The sequence below is a fragment of the Citrus clementina genome, unplaced genomic scaffold (genome assembly GCF_000493195.1).
Source record: "Citrus clementina cultivar Clemenules unplaced genomic scaffold, Citrus_clementina_v1.0 scaffold_3, whole genome shotgun sequence".
NCBI lineage: Eukaryota > Viridiplantae > Streptophyta > Magnoliopsida > Sapindales > Rutaceae > Citrus > Citrus x clementina.
In genome coordinates, this window is record NW_006262339.1 from 7,680,510 (window position 1) to 7,701,882 (window position 21,373).

The window sequence follows — 21,373 nt, forward strand, 5'->3', positions numbered from 1 at the left end:
GAAAAAAAAAAAAAAAAATTCTACACGGAGCTAATCAAATGCTTGAGCATTAAGTTGAGTGAAATGAGGACTTTGAAGTGCTTCCTGGAGAAGCTCATGATCATCCCACGAGTCTCGATAAGTTTCCAAGTTGGCATCTGAATTCACTAAAGCTGATATGCACAGACCTTTCCTCCATTCTTCCAAGTGCGGGAATCCAATTTGGTCTGCATATCTATCACAGTACTAAAACGTACACCCCCACCACAAAAAGAGAAAAAAAAATAATAATGATGATAATAATTAGCTCAAAATATATAATTCATTCAAGTGGGTTAATTTGTAAATTAATCAAGATCAAAATTATTGCACTTATTACCTCAAAATTAGCAATATCATGGGTGTTATGCTTAGGAATGCCAGCAACATCCCTTGAGTGATAAAACTCCTTAACGGATTGCATCATTTGATCCCATGATGGCAGTGTTCTTTTCCCAGACAGCAGTTGAGCTATCCATTTCGCTTGTGATTCAAAGAATGGGAACCCTATTAGCTGCATCCAAATATCCATCAAAAGAAACATTAATATTGTACTCTTCAAATGATTAGGCTTCTAATAAATTTATATAATGCAATATCAAAAGAACATCAGCCCACATGTAACAAATCGTTTGGATAAATATAATACTTGATGTTTTAATATTACATTCGCAATATTCACTGTAGGCATGTTCAGAAAGTTATTTTGTAAAATGGAATAATTTAAAAAAAAAAATTGGAAGCTATATATGGGGAAACTTTGCATGATATAAAAAGAAAGAATATGAATTATTAATTTACCTTTCTAGGAATGCCAACGAAAGAGAGGGAGGGAGCAAGTGAAGGAGGAAAAGTATGCTCATACAAAGGACCCACTCTGTCATCATCAACCACTACTATTCCTTTGGTGTCAAGAAATGGAAATGAATATGAATACCTACACACACATTTAACAGAAACTTTCAATTAGTGTGATGTTTACATCAATGGAATTATTATTATTATTTCCAACATATTACAAAGTTACAAGAAGTATTTGAGCCTGATTGAATAATGGATGTGCACGTAAGGTCCCACAGCAGAATCTCTCCAAGTCTAGAAATTCATAATCGCTATCAATCAGGCGACTTTTTGATATGGGAAATCTTTTCCAGCCAGTTGCGACCAGAGGGAATGATATGATAGATCGAGGGCGAAATTAGAAATTTCACTAGTCAAATGTTTTCAGCTGTTGAGTTTAATCTGGGGTCACCATGATCAATTTTAAATTACTAATCGTAATATCAGTATTTTCAAGAATATAGGGATGTTGTGTGCAATATACCCTTTTCATACTATGAGACTGAGAAGTGTTACGGAGACTATGAAAGTATCTAATTCTGCCCAAAGTAAAAATCAGTTTTTAGAAAAAAAAAAAATACTGAAATTCTTGAGAGAAATAATGAACTGAGGAAATTAATTTGATTTTATCTGCCTCTTACTTTTTTAAAAAATTTAATTTTATAAAAAAAATCATGTGCTACTACTTTAACAAACCACTTTGCATTATATAAAGTTAGGATCTATAACATTGTTTTGCACCAAAATGAATGTGACATTTAAATCATAATCTAACAAGGTAGTCCGACTGATAATCAAGTATAATTTGGAGGATTGTCATCGTGATCCCTACATTTTTATAGATATGCAATATATATGTATGTAGCTTCTATATTCATGTCAATTAGGTCCCCAACACAGTAACACTTATTGAAATGATCATGTATAATCACAAGTAACTAAGAATGGTCAAATGGTACGTTACCCAGTGCAATGCAAAATGGTGTCTGCAGTGACCCAAGAGCCATCTACAAATGTAACCCTTCCATCTTCTCGAAGGCAATCTATCTGCAAAACCATTACATTTTATTCAGTGTCATTGCTACAAGAATTGTTTTATGAAGTGCCGATGTATAAATAATGAAAACCTGTGGATGGAGATGCAAATTGTTATGTTTGGATATAACTTTTGATAAACCCTCTGAGATATTGAGAGATCTGGCACTCAGGTGAACTTCCTTTGCCGCTTCTACAAGCTCCATCGATATATCTTGTCCACTTAATGAATTCCCAACAACCACCACAACCTGAAGCAAAAAGTTAAATATAATAATACGCGCGATACAAGTTACAGGCATCTATTCATCAAGTTGACAAATCATATGATCTACACTTCATAAAATATGACCATTTAAGTACAAGACATGATAGAAACACATTATCTAAAGTATATGAGCGATACAAGTTACATATTAAGTACACGTGATACAAGTTACAGACATGAAAGAAACACATTATCTAAAGTATATATTGAAGTGAATGAATCATCCAATAACCGGAGAGTAAACTAGTTCTCTTCTGGTTGTATTCCTTCGTGTGCATTAATTAATGAGGATTGCTCGATCGATGCTAGCCTGATTTAGGTCCAGATATCCATACCGGGCCATCGATCACAATATAAAGATTTAGCAGATTTATGACATTATATTAAAAGAATAAAAAAAATTTTTATATTCTAGTGTGATTCAAAGATGTTAATCAAGAACTATTTTTTCATTACCTCATTGTGAAATGGTTCTGGAACCCTGTAAATGTGACTGTGCATTTGCTTCCTTTTCCATTTATCCATTCCTGGACATGAACGTGAACGAATTAATCCAAATAAACCAGCAATGACAACAAATATGTCTAGCTCTCTCTCTCTCTCTCTCTCTCTGTACATAAAATATAAGTACAAACATGGATGCATGATTTTCACTTTTTGTTTTATCAAGACTGTTTCTCGACATGATATGATTTTGCATTAGGGCTCAAAATGACCTTTGTTTAGCATTTCGAATTTTGACCGCATGCAATCTAGCTAATTAACTAGCGTGCTTTCACATACATACCTTTGATGGATGGCAATCTAGGGTACGAGTAATGGCCAGTGGCTACAACAACAGCGTCAAATACTTCTTCAACAACTTTGTCAGCTTTCTTTTCTTTGCTTTTAACAACCCATTTGATCAGATCGTTGCCAATTATTAACTCACCACAATCCAACATCCCCACATATTCAACCCTAGTGTTAAACCTAATCATCTCCCTTAACCCAAACCGCTGGCAGAAATCCTTCAAGTACAACCAAAGCTCCTTGTGCCCTGGAAACCTCCTCACGTCCCTTCCCTTTTTCACCACAAATGGAAAATCAGTGTACCCCATGATCTCTCTTGGCGACGTGAGCCTCAGTGAAGCATAAACGCTACTATGAACCTCGGTTTGATCTGTATTAGGATCATACAACCATTGGCCACCAACATCATGGTTTTGTTCCAAAACCACCACCCTATGGCCTTCTTTCCTTAGCTCCCTCGCCGCCACCAGCCCCGATGGTCCGGCCCCGATCACGCATACGTTCTTCGATTGGGCACACTGTTGATGATCATCGGAAACCATGGTGGTTCAATTCGATCAATGGATATGATTAATAAATAATTAAGGTTGATTCTGTGAGATCAATGTGTTTGTGAATGTGAAATGTGTGGAGGATCATGGGGTTATATATATATAGGTGAAATTTTGGTCACGCAAACATATAAGGCCATGATAAATTAATATTATATTGGTCATAAATAATAATGTTAGAACAGAAGTGGTTTGCTGGCTGGGAGACACCCGTGATCTTTTAAATTAATCATGATTCTTTTGTAATTTGGCTTTTTCTCCAGTTTCTTTTCTTTTTTTTAAGTTACGATAAACATTTTCTTCATATTTACTATCGGAATTTTATTGGGAATAATATAGATTATAGTGCAATCTATATACATGTATGTCTATCCCTACTCTTACTAAGTGTCAGTAAAATAGAATTGGAGAGGAGGGAATTTTAGTCCGAGAAGAGAAGCTGGGATTCAAATGTGTCCTCTCGAGAGGGTTGGTTTCCAGTTACCCCTGAGTCGAAAGCTCAATGCATAAAATTGTATATAATTAAACAGTGAAAATAAGAAATAATTAACAATTAATTTCTAAGCTAGCTAGCACTCTGATTGCCTGCATGGGCTGGGACCCCTTGGATCAATGATCATGATGAACTTGACCGGCAATGGCTGAGCCAAGCAATTGAAGATTTCATGCGAGCCCCAAACAATCATACATGAAACCTAGCTAGCTAGATGCCAGAAAGAAAACTTTTAATTTTGTTCTCTGTGAATTGACCGGCGAATTTACTTACATATTAGGAAAAAGTTACCCATATTTATTTATTTAAAAATAGGGAAATGGGCAAAGTTCAATTTTTTTTCTTTACTTTTCTTAATATTTGAAGTTAAGTAATCAGTTAAATAAAATTACTTGACAATTTTTCAGCCATGCTCTTGGGGATGAAAAGCTAGCTAACTACGGCGGAAGATACTAATGTCAGTCTCTTACAATTGAGTTGAAATGGAATTCAGAAAGATGCATCATACTTGATCATATAACCATACCATTGTCACTCAAATCATAATACCTAAGATATATTTTTAATTACAGTCCACTTATAGCAACAAAACTTATTTTATATCCTTCCAACCTACAAAATTAAACTGTTGTTAATTTTATGGTGTAACCATGGCCAATTTTTGGTGATGGATATGAAGTGTGTGTGTGTGTGTGTATCATGTTTTCAAATTCACATTTTTTTAATCAGTTGTTTAAATATTGAACAAATTTCCACCCATATGTATTTAGCCACGAAGATTAAAACACATGTTTAGAATAAAGTAACAGTAAAAATAGAAAAATTTAGAATACATCAGAGGTAATACAACTAATTAATGTATGTAATTAAATTTTAATATAACCACCACTTGCATAGCATCTTTTCAAAATAAATACACAAAAGTCATAATATCATTTACTTGTTGTATGGTTGATATGATGCCTCTGATATATATATTCTAACTTTTTTCAAATTTTAAATACTTTTTAGTTTATTTTCAATATTGAAATCCACAACATTAATCAGGAGACGCATGCAAGAGGATTTATATTTCCTAGAACTTAAAAAGAATACCAAAAAGCAAAAGTTTTGTATATATTCTGTTGATTTGATCAACAAATTAATTAAGTAGTTAGTCTCTGATTGAGAATATTCTCTCTACCTCGGTTTTTGTAGAAGTCATAATATATAATTAACTAATATTAGTGACATGTATTAATTTAGTAATTATATAAATATCATCAATTTATACATGATTTGTTGATTTGTATCTATCTCATACTATATCCACCGTGTCTAAATATATATTGATGGGCAGTCATGAATATATACTATAGATTTGTAACAAGAAGAAGTTAAAATGTAAATGATGGCCTTTTTGCCGATTGTCGGCGTCCCTACAAAATAAAAGAAGAATATTGCTTCTTCTTCAAGCCAAGGAAACATGAACAAAGAACAATTATGGAATTGTGATCATGTTCATACAAACACATGCAATTTCTTGTTATCATTTTGACTTTAACTGTAGTCAAGTTAGCCCCTTTTTTTCATATTCTTTTACTTTGTTGCTTCTTCCTCACACAACACAAGCCAAAAAGGAGGGAGGAAAAAAAAAGAAGAGAGAAAAATACTAGTGGTCTACATTAATACAATAAGAACTTAAAAAAATATATATATATATTAACCTACACATTCTATTGTCCTTGATACTTATTGTTAGTGTAAATTAGTTAGTGACTTTGAGTTGAAGGGATCACCTCATCTAAATGTTGCTGTCTCTTTTCTAATAATTTTTATAGGTGAAATTTAAGAATATTACTGCAACCTAACCATAATTTAGATCTTGTCTAATTCTTTACGTACCAACAAATTATTTTGATAGGGTTATGTATATGCGTCCCTTATAATTACCACATGATCAATTTCTTATTTCAAGATCATGAGAAATTAACTTGCAAGATATCTCACGTCCACGATGATGACTGTAATTATAATCAGATCGAAGAAGCTCAAAATATTTGTCAGCTTAAGCTAATGTGTTTCTGATGCTCTAGAGACTATATTATATCGTTTTGTGCATTGAGACACGTAAAACAAATTAATTATGAGTTTGTGACTCATTTTGATGTTTCAGAAATGCTATGATTCGTTAATTTTCATACAAAAGGCTTCACTAATAATCAAGCGTTTGACTTAACGGGTTCCCTTTTGTGGATTATGCCTAGCTAGGGCTGGTGGCATTATACATAATTAGCATTAGGAAGATCATATTGAACATGTTTAAGTACTTGGATAGTGAAAATTGTTGCCAATATCAGAAAACATGACTAATTTTAGTTATAGATCGATGTTGTGCCTTAGTCACGCCCTAAATACTGACATGTATTATATTTTATAATAATTAATGCAACTACTTGCAAGTTAAATTTCAATTAAAGTTGTCATATTTTCGGTTGCTTAAGTTGCCTGTAATGACCTCTGTTTATTAATTTGTATTATTAAGTTACCTCATAAAGGAGGCAATACACGTATCTCACACACAGCATGCTAGCTGTAATTGTTGTAAAAACACTGCATGTGTTTGAGTATTCTTACGGGCAAGAGAGTAATAGCTAGGTTTTTTAACTTTACGTTTAGTTTATCCAAATCTATTTCTATTAGGTATATGTATGGATAATTACTTGCTCTTTAGTATAGCAGTATGCAAGATGTAACAAATCAATTAGCTAGGTTCATTTAACAATTTGCTTTTTAGTGTAGCAAGTAGCAATATTAAGTATCAGCTGGCGATGAAATATATATCTTGCTTATACCTAAAGAAATAGTTACATCCATTAACATATATATGATATATTGTTGAGACATATGATTAAAACAAAAAAAAAATAATTTTATCTGGTAAATACTCATTTAGTTGTTATATTTGAACCAATTATATAATTAGTCCATATGTATGTATGTATGTATGTATGTATGCACGTATGTATGTGTGTATACACATACACACATATATAGCGCACGCACACAAAGACACATATTTTTTTTACTAGGGAACGACATAACCCAATCCTCTTCCTCTCCTCTTCATTTTGTTCGCTTTGTTTAAGATCCAAATCGAGATCTTTTTCGTCTAAACCGCTCTTTTTTGTCTTTCTTAGATCAGCCAAAAAGTACATCTACGAAAAAAGAAGTGAAAGATATGAAGCAAAGAGCCCTCCCTTACTCTAAAGTTGAGATTAGTTGCTTTTAGTTACGTATAGGTCTATAAGTGCATGACAGCAGACTCCTTCAAATAGGGGTATTTTACAGCCAAAGCTTCATGTAGTGAATGTAGGTTGGTTGATAAGAAAGGATCTAAAGCTCAGCAAATACTACCATAAAAGATTTCTTTTTCTTCTAGATTTAGCATACCCAAAATGACAAGCAGCAAGTGGGAGATCATAACAAAGTACCTCACCCGATTCATGTAGAAAAGAAAAGACAGAAACTCTCATCGCTCATTCTTAATATGGGAATTCTAAATTAGCTATAGGCCACTTCAAGTAAGTTGTCAATTTGAGACTACAGTCCTAGCCATGTATGAAACACCTAAAGCCTATCACCTTCGAGGAATATAAGAGCTTAAAGATTCTGCATTTCACTCAGGTGTGGTGAATTGAAGAGGAAGAGCTTAAAGATTCTGCGTTTTTCTCAGTTCATAAAGTAGTTGTTTCTCTGTGTTTTTTCTGCTTTAGTTGGTTTTGCTTTTACTTGGCTGAAACGATAACGTTTCATGAAGAAGAGGAAGAAAAAAAAAAAAAAACCAAAACGACGTCATTTTGGTTACTTTTGGGGTTTGACCCAGGGCAACCAGTATTTTCCTTTAAGTTATATTAGGTAAAACTACTATTTTATGCTTAATTGAAAAGTCAGATCCAACATATATAAAAGTAATGACATGAGTGTTTAGGTATTTTAAATACAAGGATTATAGTAGCAATTGGCTTGAAGTTTAGAAACTAATGGAGCATTTACCCTAAAATTAATAGAAGTTTTAGATAAAAAGTGAATACGAGAGAGAGGTAACTTAAATATATATAGACTTTAAGTTTAAAATTCCATTGGTTGGAACAAACTAAGGTCATTTTTTAGTAAGAACATTTAATGAAATTTTGCCGAAGCATAATAAGCACGGATGCATTCTCAGAAAGAAATTTTGATTGAATAAGAGAGAAGATAACCAACATTAGAGTTTTATTATCCTCTTTTATGCTCAAGTCCTAAACAACCTGTATTTACGTTGTAGTCCACTGGGGACTCTTTGCCAAAATCCGAACCCATTAAACCCATTAAATTTGGGCTACGTAAGCCCATGATTTAGTTGAAAGTGGATCCAAATATCGAAGCCCACGGATCGAATGCAAATCTTCCTTCCTACTACGGCGTCGTTCTAGTGTTATCATCAGCTAGAATGACAGCACTTGGCAAACGGCGAGAGTGATGAGTCAGTGAGTGACACACACACTCTTGCACAGCTCACGGGTCTCAAAGACGACGCCACATCGACAAACTCTGAATCTGTACACATTCTTGGCCTTCATACAAATCACAACACGCAGATGCAGACCCCAATTGGCAATTACTTCCCCTCTTCTCTTCCTGTAACTGTAAGTATCTTTTTTTTTTAAATATTTTTAATTTTTATTATTGGATAATTGTTGAATTTCAGCTGTGTTATGTAGTTCATGTATAACAACAATACCCTTTTGAATTTTTCTTTTGCTCGTTATAAATTTATAATTTTTGGGAATTTCTTTTTTTTTTTTTTCATTTTTCACGAATTTGTGGTAATTTTTTTGTAATTGCATGTTTTAATTAGATAGATATCCACTCTTAAGAGCTTCATTGCATTTTGGCATAATTTATCTTGGGACTTATGATACACTTACAGAGTTGGATACAGATTACCTTGTGTTGATAATGTCACATCAATTGCCCAAGATTATTGTTTGTTTAGGGTGTATATTCATTTATGATTAATTTGGGATATTAATGATCAACCTTATTGCTTACTTTTTGGCAGGTTGTATCCAATGTGATGGGTGGTTTTGATTAAGAAGAGTTTACTGCAAATATATCTTTGTTGATTTTTTCCAAGTCAACTTTTTACTCATTTACAATGTGGAATTTTGCTTCCAAGGCTATTTCTGGAGCCATTCGGTTGAAGAATGACGCGTTGAAGCCAAGCCAAGTTTCTTCGGAGCTGTCTGACGATGATGCTTCTTTAAACAACAGCAGAGAAGAAGGTTTGGAGTGCCCGATATGCTGGGAATCCTTCAATGTTGTTGAGAACCTGCCCTATGTTCTATGGTGTGGCCACACACTTTGCAAGAATTGTGTCCTAGGGCTACAACGTGCTGTTATTAGATTGCCCACATTACCATTCCAGCTTCCGTTCTTTATAACTTGCCCCTGGTGTAATATGGTGTCGTTGAGGCTGATCTGCAAGGGGAATCTCAAGTTTCCTCAAAAGAACTACTACCTCCTTTGGATGGTTGAAAGCATGAATGGTGATCGGTCCAAATCAAACCCTCATTTCCGAGGGGATCACCAACCGGCCAGTTCTTTGAATAGAAACTCTGCTGTTAGAAATCAAGTTAGCCACGCACATAACGGGCGAGCCACTTGTAGTCATGTGTCAAGGCAGTCTGAAATCCGTCGTGATGAAGGCCGATTTCTTACTGGCCACCTTAATGCTGAAAGACTACAATTATCTCTTCGTAAATCCTTGGTTTTCTTTGCGCAGCTGACAGCCAAGTTCCCGTTGATTATCGTACTTATTTTGATAATCTTGTATGCAATACCTGCCAGTGCAGCCATCTTGGCCCTTTACATTCTCATAACCATTGTGTTTGCTATCCCATCTTGCTTGGTATTGTACTTCGCCTTACCCATTTTGGATTGGTTGGTTAGGGAAATCATAGCTTGATTGCCATCAGTTTTGCCCCTTGTGCCTGATAATGGCTTGACACCTGTGAATCAACTTATGGTGCAATTCGACGACTTCTCCTGGTTATTTGGATTAGCTATGTTTTTGTTATGGATTAGTAGTGGTGTTTTCTTTTCTGTGAGTGTATTTGTGTTTGTGTGTGTGTGTGTGTGTACACACACTCACACACACACACAAACACACAGGCAGAGCTCTTGCAAGAATACAAGTACATAGTGGATTTCTCCTCTCTATTAAACTTTCATGGTCTAGTTGCGCGTGTGTACTTGATTGAGGGTCAGGGTTAAGTACAGGAATTGAAACCTTCATCATCTAGTTGAGTTTTTCTTATGTTTTTGCCCTTCAACTGAATGTACATACCATGAGTTTTATTATGTAATCAAAGGTAATGCAGTGTCATTCAGTTTTGGATGCTTTCTTTATTTGTATGCTTTTAGTTTTTCAGCCACAGGCAAAATAGCTAACATCATGGGGTCCAAAGAATTTTTGGAATTCAACAAACTTTGATATGTCCGCATGAATGAGAAAAAGAAACGATTCCATCTGGCACTAATTCATGCAAATACAGTATATTATTACCAGTATGTTGTTACCAGCAAAAAGAAAAACACGATGAATCCAATTTTATTGGATCCATCTCTCATATGAAATGAAGCTGCTTTCTTGTTAAAGGGTCAATGAGACTTCATTCTTCTTACTCTGTCATTTCAATGGGTCAGCCCCTGATTAAGAGAGGATTTGCCCTTGTGATCGAATTATTGCAATGGGAGCCGAACCACACTTATCAATTGCAGACATAGAGAAAGAAAGAGAGTCCAATAAGATGCGCTCATGATCACAAAGAGTAAGAGTAACTTAATATTTTTCCCTGCTATATAAAGCTTAGATTCCAACTAATGTGAGTTGGCACATGATACGATACAACAGTCATGAATATAATTTCAGATGCAAATTTTATGATAGTGTTACACATTTTAGACTGTATTATAATTGCATGAGTGACTCTATTTTAAGTAAAATGCCAAATAAAAGACAAGAAAATAGCATAGAATATGAGATGGGATTAGGTTCTAAAATTAGCTATGCCAGTAATGGCTGGGGAGAAATGATTGCTCATAATAGCGAGCTCTCTAACAAAAGACCGTTTCTCTTGGGAGTTGGATTTCGGTCTCTCTCTGTCTCTGAAAAATAACCCTTCAAAGAAAGGCTTGTGTTTCTTTCTTTGCGGGTTCAAATTTTTCTTCAACCAACGCGCTTGTCCGTTGGAAAAAAAAAAAAAAAAACGTTTCATTTTTATTTCTTTCCTGCACATATTACTCCTCTGTGCCTTGTTGTTAGATATTCTTTGCAACCATGTTTCTGTTCCATAGATTTCTTGTCAAGACGGAATTTGGAAACATAGGTACGATGTTTGAACATTTTGCATTGAGCTATTTGCAATGTTGTTAGTGTAACGTGTCATATGAAATGATTCTTTGTTGTTTTTTTGTTGGCTTAATCAGATGAACTTTTCCTGTTGTTTGATTTGCATGCATGTTTCTATTCTGGATTGCAGGATAGAACTTTAAGGCATTTTCTTTTGTATGTTTGACAATTGAATCGAGAAAACGGTAGAAATTTTGTCATTCTTGTATGGATTGCGTTTGAAGCTATGCACCTTGAATTGAGCCATTGTGTAAAATTTTATTTATAAGATTGACTCAGATGTGTGGTATGTTTACAATTATAGTTATTGAGGGTATTCATGTCTGCTATTTGGCCAACGATCTCAAGAAATGGTGAAGTTGCATGTATATTAACCAACAAAAGCACCATGGGGAGTTTCATTTATGTAACATTTTGTTTATTCTATTTTCCTTTAAATTGACTTTTCTATTCAATAGTGTTTCAGGTTAGAAGGAAGCCACAATAACTATACTAGTCTACTGATGGGGTAGATTATCATGGTACTTGTTTCGATTAACTATGATATGGTTTGCGGTGTTAGAAAGGAAGATTATTTGCTAGGGGATCGATCAGTTGATCAAGAATATCAGAACCCATGATTTTTTATTTCCTTTTTTAAATAATCGTCATTGATGTTGATGCAATAGATTGTAATGTGATCGAGAGTTCACAAATAGATATAATGTAACATGAGTGTTTTAGATGTTTTGTGTATGCCAGGGCTTTTATTCGATTGGTTTCATAGTTCTGGTGGTCTCCAATTCTATAATGTAAGGAACAGCAGTAATAAGTAAAAAGAATTTTGCCTACTGACTGCAGAATTGCCTTGAATTGAACCATTAATTTGGGATCTAAATAACTCTTTCCTTTTTATTTATTTTTATTTTTGGGGTGGAAAATGGAACTAAACAGGTTAATGTAACTACTTTCAGTTGCATAATGAACTAATTAAATATAGGTGGGGAATGGATTGGTTAAATTTAAACACCACTCAAGCTTTCTTTTTCTAGTTTTAGAATTTATACTATGAACATGCATTATTACTTTAGAAGTTCAGTATTATAATCAATACTATGAAAAACTTATGGTTATTTATTTTCAGGATCATGATGATAGCAGCAGCATATTTTTATGAGACTAGTGGTAAGAAGTTGCTTCGACTTATTTCCTTTTCGTCCCAGTTTATGTTCTCCTTTCCTGCATGTTTTATTCATTTCTGAAAAGACTTAAAATTTGCTGCAGGGTTCTAATATTATTGCTTTGTTTGTTTGACTAATGTCCGGTCTGGGGATCAATACTCCTACTATCTCAGATGTAGTTCATCGTGAACACCACACAAGATGTAATTCCACTGGTAGCAACCTCAATGGAGGAGTTAGGATTCTTTCGCGTTATCGCAGACCTTCATTGAGTTCCTGTCATGATTTTTGCAAATTTGGAGTAGAGCGTGCGCTTGAGATAAAGGCAAGAGGTCCCTTGGCTCTGCCGAAGAAAACCATTGCAGCTGTAGGTGATGGCCTGGTTGCAGCAAAGACTGTAATTTCAGCCGAAAGAAGGAAGAGTTTCCCTCTTCAACTTAAATCTTTCCCTGCATCTAAAAATGAGAAACTTGACTATCCCATTATGAATGGAGTAGTTTCACCATTAACTGTGGAAGAATCTGTCTTGTCAGAACAGGTCTCACCACCTGTCAAGGAAATAGAGCTTGCAGTGGTACATGTTGATGATCCAAAAACGAAGCCAGCTGATGATTGTAAGATGAATCCTGCTGAAGTTCCAAAGATGAAGCCTTTGCGACTAAACCAATCTTCTGGCAGAATGCAGAGATGTTCAAATAATGAAGGACAGTTGAAAACTAAAACAAGCAAGGAACTAGGAAATCTTTCAACAAATTCACCCAGAGCTTCTAATAGCCGAAGAGGAAGCAAAGCCAAAAGAAGCAAAGATATGAGGGGCTCAGCAATGGGTGAGAGAAAGGTTTTGGCACTTCCATCCATTTCTTCGTCTCCTAAGCAGTCTCCCAAGAAAGTTTCAAGCAGAAATGCCGAAAACTCAAACAATGTGAAAGGAATTTCTTATTTGAGTAATAGAAAAAGAGTCAGGAAACTCAAACCTGAGCAACCCGGCTGGGAGGATGTACCAGAGAAGACTTTGCATGTAGTTGAACCAGACTCTGAGGACAAAACTCCAGGACCCATTAAAAATGTAATTTGTGTGACTGACTTGTCTCCAACCTCTGAAGATAAAAGCTTGTTACATGCTCAAAATGGTACTCACACTGGTCAACCATCTGCATTGTCTGCAAAGCGGATCTTGAGACGTACTCAGAGTGGAGTTCCTGCCACTAATGCACCTTCATCCCGTCCTGCATCTGCAAGGCGGAATTTGAGACGCACGCAGAGTGGAATTGAGGCCACTAATTCACCTCCATCCTGTCTTCCATTTGCAAAGAATAACTTGCAATATACTCAGAGTAGAAGTCATGCTGCTAACTCACCTCCATCCTATCTTTTATCTGCAAAGCAGAAATTGAGACGTACTCAGAGCGGAATTCAGGACACTAATTCGCCTCCATCCTGTCCTCCATCACCTAGGAAAAAAGGCTCAAGAGGTACTCAATTTGGAACTCGTACCTCTTCATTGACATCGTTGACTACATCTAGTGCTGCCTCTTCTGAATCTGGTAAAACAGATGCCAAAAACCAAACATCTGATTTGAAAAAGGAATACAAGAATGGACCTAGAAAGGGTGGATCAATTTCTTCAAGAGATGAGCATTTTCCGGGTAAAAAACTGACTTTTAGGAGAGGAAAGGTTGTTGATCTTCACCCTGAGGACAGTACTCCAAGACTGAAAATTCGGCAAAGTGTGCTTGGTGACAACCAAAAGGGTAAAGGTGATGCTAGGATGGAAACCCCTGGAAAGAATGAAGCTAATACAGCTGAACTACCCCCATTCCCTGAAAAGAGAAACTCTACATGTACTGAAAACAGAACTCCTTCCACTCAATCACACTTATCCTGGCCTCCATCTCCTAAGAATAATAGCTTGAGTGCTACTCAACCTGGAATCCATATTGCTCATTCATATTCATCTTCATTGGCATCAGTGTCTGCACATAGTAAAACCTCTTCTGTAGTTAGTGAAACTGATGCCGAAAACCAAATATCAGATTTGGAAAAGGAGTGCAAGAATAGGCGTAGAAAGGATGGAACAAGTACTTTGAAAGATGAGCAGTCTCTAGGCCAAAAGCTAAATTTTCGGAGAGGAAAGGTGGTTGAGCTTCACCCTGTGGATAGTACGCCAACAAGACTGAAATTTAAGAAAAGGGTGCTTGGTGACAGCCAAAATGGGGAAGCTGATTCTGGCAGAAAAACTGTTGAGAAGAGAGAAGCTATAGCATCCCGATTCTCCTCATTCTCAGCAAAGCAAAACTTGAGGCACACTCAAAATAGAATTCAGTCCAAACGCCTATCCTGGCCTCCATCGCCTAGGAAAAAGGAGTTGGGAAGTACTGAACTTGAACTTGGAACCCCTATCACTCGATCATATTCATGTACAACTTCATTGGCATCATTGTCTTTCCATGGTGATGAATCTGATAATGAAAACCAAATATTGGATTTGGAAAACGAATTCAAGAAAATGCATGAAATGGATGGAAGCGCAAGTAGCTCGAAAGAAGAATGTAATCCGGTCCAAAAGCTAACTTTTAGAAGAGGAAAGGTGGTTGGCATTATTCAGTCTGAGGATAGTGCTCCAAGGAGGCTGAAATTTAAGCGAAGGGAGATCGTGCTTGGTGACAGCAACCAAAATGATACCGGTGATGCTGGCAAAACAATTCTTCGCAAGGCAGAGGTTAATGATGGTACTAAAACAGAATCCAACGCTGTTGGTTTGAAACATCAAGACGTGGAAGGAAAAAATTTGGGCAGTTTGTTCAATAATGTGATTGAAGAGACTGTAAGTAAACTTGTAAAGTCCAGGAAGAGTAAGGTGAAGGCTTTGGTGGGGGCTTTTGAAACCGTGATCTCTCTTCAGGATTCCAAGCCCGTGTGACAACTACATATTGAGTTACCAAAAGGGTCTGCTGCGTTGTTTATGCATGGAACGTCTGGCTGTTTTGTATATAATTAATTGAAAACCTGGCGAAAAGTAAAGTCACAGCCTTTGGTCGGCTGAAGAGTGATTATTTTCTCTTTTTTTTCTTTTTTTTTTCTTTTTTTCTCTTTCCATTTTCTATCTATCGATAATCTATGCCCTTTAGAAGAGGCAAATTTGTATCTGTCTGTACAAAAGAATCTGCAGAACGAGTTCAAATGTTGCAAAGTGATCAACATTGATCGCTTCTTTACTAATAATATTTGAATAAACTTAATATCGTAGGTTTTGTTCATTGAGAAAACTTGTATTATGAGTGTTCCTAAGTTGATTATAAGCCGACTGTATATCAGCATCCACCCTGGTCAGACTCTGAATTACATGGGGATATTTTTGTGTGTGTAGGGAGGCATTTCAGCAAACACCAATCTAAATAAAGTTGTAGGAGGCATGTCAGCAAATATCCAATCCACCGAAAGCTATAGACTAATCAAACCGAGCAAGAATCCTATCAAAGACCAACAGCCGCAAGAGCAGCATTCCTTGCAGCTGCAAAGCAGGCATAACTCGTACTCTCACGAAAAGCATCAGGCAAATTGGAGTCTGCTTTATGATCTCTGACTATAAAACTACTTCAAATCTAAAGTTGGTCTTGGTTCACCACAATCTCCGCACTCAAACTTACACATGTGCCCAGACTGAGAAAGATGTAACTTTAAATCTTTAACGGATGCATAAACTTTAAAACAATCTTCGCACATTACCGGTCCAGGAAGGAACCTTGCATTTATGACCAACAAACTCTCCTTTAGGGAAGCATGCATAACACCTGTCACACTCTGGCCTGTTATGACCTTGAAGCGACCGGGAATCCTCAAAGTCCTCGGAACAAGTAGGGCAAAAAAACACCATCCTAAAATGAAATAACAAATATATATTTAAGACAAAAAAACTGAAGACCAAAAGCTTTATAGCCTGGTATCGTACATAAAATAGTCAAAACCTCAAGATTATTATTTTTATGAGCAAAATGAAATTCTAAGGATGGCAAATGGGCTGGGCCTGAGCTTCCTAACTTTTCCACATAGTCTTGCTGAAATTGACAACCAATCTTTATTTTAAAAACAAAAAATCAATTCATATATTCATCTTGCTGGCATCCAGGAAGCAAGTTCAGGAAACAATTGTTAAAACTCATGTAGCTAACAAGTTTACCTATTAACCTGTCTAACCCTAATGGTTTTGGCTTGATTATTGATGATTGTAGAGATTTGGAGATGTCTGTAGGAGAAGTGATCTCTCATTTGTTCGACGATCTGCGAACACCGTTGTCAATGTTGTTGCGCGGGTGGGGGGTTCTTTGTCAGATCTAAGAGAGTGGAGACATGTTCCACCTCCTTGGCTGATTTCCGTTTGTATGGTTCTTCTGGTTAATTCAAATTAGGTTTTCTTCATTAAAAAAAAAAAACAAGTTTACCTATTGTTTGTTGGCCCACAATTTTAAAACATAGCATAAACTTTTGGTACCTTTGTGACTTGTCTTTCAACTGTGCACATGAGATATTGAAAATGCTTAAATTGATTAATCATAGAAACACTAATTGATTCGATTACAAGAAGAGGCCAAGAAATAATAGGACTATTGGAAATTACCGGACTACAGCAGTGGAGTGTTGTGTAGATGTACAAACATGCTATAATGCACATTATGCACTTACAATAGAAAAAATAATATATTCAGTAGAGTTATTATTTCATCCCCCAAAAGCAACCGCAATATCATTAGAATGGCATCAGGCCATTAGTGATAACAGTTAAACAAAGTTCTTAATCCCAGACCCAAAAAATAAATAAATAAATAAAACGAATAATGTACTATAATTATTATTTAATTAATTATAATTATACGTGTACGCACATGATAAAAGATAAATGGCGAATGGATAAGAATCAGTAGTTCAAAAGTACTAAAGAACTTCTCCTTTATTTGGTATTCGTGTTGCTGTCTGCAACTGCAATAAAAATAAAGCTTTAGCTGTTAAGAAACATTAAATTATGTTAAATATTAATATCTGTTAAGTAAAAGTTATTTATTATCAAGTTTAGAGTTTATTAGTGGTCAACGTAACAACCGTTGGAAATATGTTGTCGGATCTAAATTGAAAGACTTCACAGGCAGCTAAGCAGCAAAGGGTGGGAAAAAAATGCCCCAAGTGACTGTTCAAATTAAATGAATTGCAAATTGAAGATTTGCCATGCAAAGCTATCTAAGAAGAATCCACCATCACGTGTAGTAGATCAAATCATTTTTTCCGGATGTCAAGTCACAGTGCCATTTCAAGCAGGGTGGGTAAAAAAGTCGAGGCGGCTCGGTCTAGACCCGTGGGTTTTATCTTTTATGTCCGGCGTGCATAATCAGACTATTGACAAGGTAAAAAGTTTTAAAATTCATTATGAACAGGCCTAGTTAAAGGTTTATGGATAAAATTTGTACCAAATTTGGGCTTTATAATTTATAAAATAGAAAATTTATAATTTATAAGCATTATTTGTGGTTTATTATGTTGTTTTGCTAGTGTTTTTAGTATTAAACTATTAATTTATTAGATAATTTTCTTTAATTCAAATGTTTTATTAAAAATTTATTTAAAAAAATTAATGGAAACTCAAGTCCAGCTCAGGTCCGCAGAGGCCCGAGACACACTCAATCTGTCCAAGTTTAGATAGTCTTTTTGATAGATTGAACATGTTATTAATAACATATGCTCAGGTCTGGTCTTGAAAAAATCCGGCCCAAACCAGCAATTCGCTATTCCCCATTTCAAACAAGCAATGAAGAAAATTGCATAGATAACCTCGTATTTGAAAATGGCACTCAATGTATACATGATCATTTTAGGCCTTTTGTATACCAAATAAAGCTATCTAAATTATGTTAATAGGACGTTAGCGTTTTACGCTTTTTCTATGCCAAGATAAGGCTATCTAAATTCTGTTAATAAGCCTGCAATTTGCTGTTTGTATTGGTTCGAATTTTCAACAAAGATAAGAGTAAGATTTTAGTATAACTTTGTTATTTATTAACTCCTCCTTCAGTAATTATTAATCGGAATTTTTCTTCATACTCATACATTACATTGAAACTATTAGCAATTAGCTGCCGGCAACCGCATGTTCTAGTGATACCATTTCCAGCACTGGGCCATGTAGCGCCTCTCATGAAATTGGCAACAAAGATTGCTGAACACGGAATCGATGTCACATTTGTCAACACAGAGTTCATACATGCAAAAATCATTGCTTCAATGCAAGGGAAAGCTGAGAATTCATCGAGTCAAATAATGTTAGTTTCAATTCCGGACGGATTGGATTTACAAGCAGATGAAAGAGAAGATCCACATAAGCTGATGACAGAAGATCCACAGGCTGATACAGAGTGCAGTAAGAGTTATGCCAGGATGTTTGAAGAACTTGATTGAGAAAATTAATTCATCAAATGATTGTGAGCCGCGTGTGTAATTGCTGATATTAGCGTTGGATGGGCACTGGAAGTTGCTGAGGCTATCGGAATTGCAAGAGCTGCATTTGTTCCTTTTGGGCCCGGAAGCTTGGCCTTGTCACTTCATATTCCAAAGCTTCTTGACGCTGCAATTATCGATCCTAATGGTGAGTTAATTAATATGTGCTCTTAGGACGCACGTTAAGAACAATCTTTGCCAAGTTTAAAGTCCTCGAGCATACGCCTTGTTCATACTTTAGCGGATTTTGATGTAGGATTTGCGGTTTTGAATTATGGATTGATCTCGCTGTCTAATGAAATTCCTGCCTGGAATCGGAATGAGTACACAAGGAGCTTTCCAACTGAACCAAACGTACAGAAGATTTTCTTTGGATCTACTTGTGCTGCCGTCCAAGTTTTTAAAATTTCCAAGTGGGTTCTTAACAACTCTGTTTATGAACTTGACTCGCCGGCCTGCGATTTGATTCCCAGCGTATTGCCATTTGGTCCATTGGATTTGGTAGGAAGTTTTTGACCTGAAGATTCAACTTGCTTAAGTTGGCGTGATAAACAAGCAATAGGCTCGGCCACTTATGTTGCATTTGGCAGGTTCTCAATATTGGGTCAGGAACAACTTGAACAGTTAGCACTTGGTCTTGAATCCTTGTACCAACCATTTTTGTAGGTTGTTCGACCAGATTTTATGAAAATATCGTGTGCTAAACTCCCAGATGGATTTGTTGAGACGGTTTCAAGTTAAGGAAAAATTGTTGAATGGGCTCCTCAAGAAAATGTTTTAGGTCATCCTTCTATTGCTTGGTTCTTAAGTCACTGTGGATGGAATTCAACCATGGAAGGTCTGAGCATGGGCGTTCCTTTTCTATGCTGGCCTAGCTTTGCGGATCAACATCATAATAGAAACTACATTTGTGATGTTTGGAAAATCGGTGTACAATTATTGCCAGACGAAAATGGAATCATAACAAGACAAGAAATTCAAATAAATGTGAAAGCGTTGCTGAAAAATGATGGTATTAAAGGAAATTCATTGAAGCTGAAGGAAATAGCTCGAAAGATTCTCGTAGAAGGTGGATCCTCGTTTAGAAAATTTGATAGCTTTATTTCACAAATAAAAGTACTACGATGTTAATTTCTAGCATAGTTTGCTACACATTTCAATTTCTTTGTTGGTTGTAGTTTCAGCTTCAAACAGCTCAGACATACATCAAACGGCAGCCCAAAAAAAGCATAAAAATAAAATAGCAAAAATAATGGAGGAAATAAAGACTGTTGAATACGGAATCAAGGTCACATTAGTTAGCACATACAATAAGCTGGCCAAAACCATGGCTTTAATTAATGCCAGAAAAAGCTGAAACATCTAGCCTGATGATAACAGTGGTTTCAATTCCTGATAGATTGGAACCACATGGGGCTCACCGAAATTATTTTCAGAAGGTAAGACAGAGCATGTTAAGAGTTATGCCAGGCAGCTGCTTGAAGAACTTGGTTGAGAAGGTTAGCGAATCGAATGATTGTCAGCGAATCATGTTTGTAATTGTTGATGTTAGTGTTCAATGGACGATGGAAATTGCTGAGAGATGGGAATTGCGAGAGGTGCACTCTTTCTCTCCTGTTGCTTCATATGCCTAAACTTATTGAGGCTCGACTTCTAATTTTAAGTTTATGGAATCTGTTTTTTTAATGTCTTTTACCGTCAGTCAAATCAGTTAGTGGTAAAATTTGAATAAAACATAGTTAGAGTGTGACATGTGTGCAATAAGCCATCGTGTTCGGGTGATAAAATACGGCGCTGTTATTTACTCTGGGTCAAATCTCGAAACTAATTGAAGCGACGTCGTTTCCTGTTTTTTTTTTTTTTCATTCTCCCTAAAACGACGCCGTTTGGTTACAAAAAAGATTACCTCTTCTTTCCTTTCTTCATCCTAGCACTATGAGATGAGATTAATCTTTTTTTCTTCTTCATTTTTTTCCCGGTATGCCGCTCCGCGAGCAAGCAAGGAGCAAGAGAATAAAGTGGGATGTGGTGATGTTAGAATTTGCACCTATTTGTGTCTATTTAGTGATTAGTCTGCTAGTTTTTTTGATCTTACGTGGTTTTGGTTCCATGGGTTTGAGAATTTCTCTATTGTTCATCACTCTGGTTTTGTTTTTTTATTGGCTTTGTGAAACACTTGAAATTGGATCGTATTTCGTTTGGCTTCTCTCCAAAGTAGGACTCCATTTTTGGGTGCGTGTCATTTGACAGTTATGCATAAAACTGAGCTTTGGTGGGGGTCTGACCTTCGCCCTTGGGTTT

At 35.9% G+C, this 21,373-nt stretch overlaps 3 protein-coding genes and 1 pseudogene across 6 annotated transcripts; 3 read left to right on the plus strand and 1 right to left on the minus strand.

The window, feature by feature from the left end:
• Window positions 1-3,554, minus strand: LOC18047669 (flavin-containing monooxygenase FMO GS-OX-like 9). The gene is made up of 7 exons (XM_006440619.2): window positions 2,949-3,554; window positions 2,618-2,688; window positions 1,986-2,144; window positions 1,823-1,905; window positions 820-955; window positions 359-532; window positions 1-225 (listed from the first exon to the last, which is right to left on the minus strand). Exons 1-7 carry the CDS (start codon window positions 3,493-3,495, stop codon window positions 31-33), a joined length of 1,365 nt encoding a protein of 454 aa, XP_006440682.1. The 5' UTR covers window positions 3,496-3,554; the 3' UTR covers window positions 1-30.
• Window positions 3,555-8,501: 4,947 nt separating this feature from the next.
• On the plus strand, window positions 8,502-10,429 carry LOC18046729. 2 transcript variants are annotated; one of them, XM_024189894.1, is made up of 2 exons: window positions 8,502-8,664; window positions 9,081-10,429. In XM_024189894.1, exon 2 carries the CDS (start codon window positions 9,177-9,179, stop codon window positions 9,984-9,986), a length of 810 nt encoding a protein of 269 aa, XP_024045662.1. In that variant the 5' UTR covers window positions 8,502-8,664; window positions 9,081-9,176; the 3' UTR covers window positions 9,987-10,429. The 2 variants fall into 2 exon arrangements, with proteins under 2 accessions (XP_024045662.1, XP_024045661.1); XM_024189893.1 differs by having other exon boundaries at window positions 9,198-10,429.
• Window positions 10,430-11,326: 897 nt separating this feature from the next.
• On the plus strand, window positions 11,327-15,703 carry LOC112100067. 3 transcript variants are annotated; one of them, XM_024187730.1, is made up of 3 exons: window positions 11,327-11,409; window positions 12,556-12,596; window positions 12,766-15,703. In XM_024187730.1, exons 2-3 carry the CDS (start codon window positions 12,560-12,562, stop codon window positions 15,510-15,512), a joined length of 2,784 nt encoding a protein of 927 aa, XP_024043498.1. In that variant the 5' UTR covers window positions 11,327-11,409; window positions 12,556-12,559; the 3' UTR covers window positions 15,513-15,703. The 3 variants fall into 3 exon arrangements, with proteins under 3 accessions (XP_024043498.1, XP_024043499.1, XP_024043500.1); XM_024187731.1 differs by lacking the exon at window positions 11,327-11,409 and adding an exon at window positions 11,903-11,953; XM_024187732.1 differs by lacking the exon at window positions 11,327-11,409 and having other exon boundaries at window positions 12,572-12,596; window positions 12,696-15,703.
• A 2,509-nt stretch (window positions 15,704-18,212) lies between these two features.
• Window positions 18,213-20,203, plus strand: LOC18046730 (annotated as a pseudogene).
• Window positions 20,204-21,373: the final 1,170 nt, after the last annotated feature.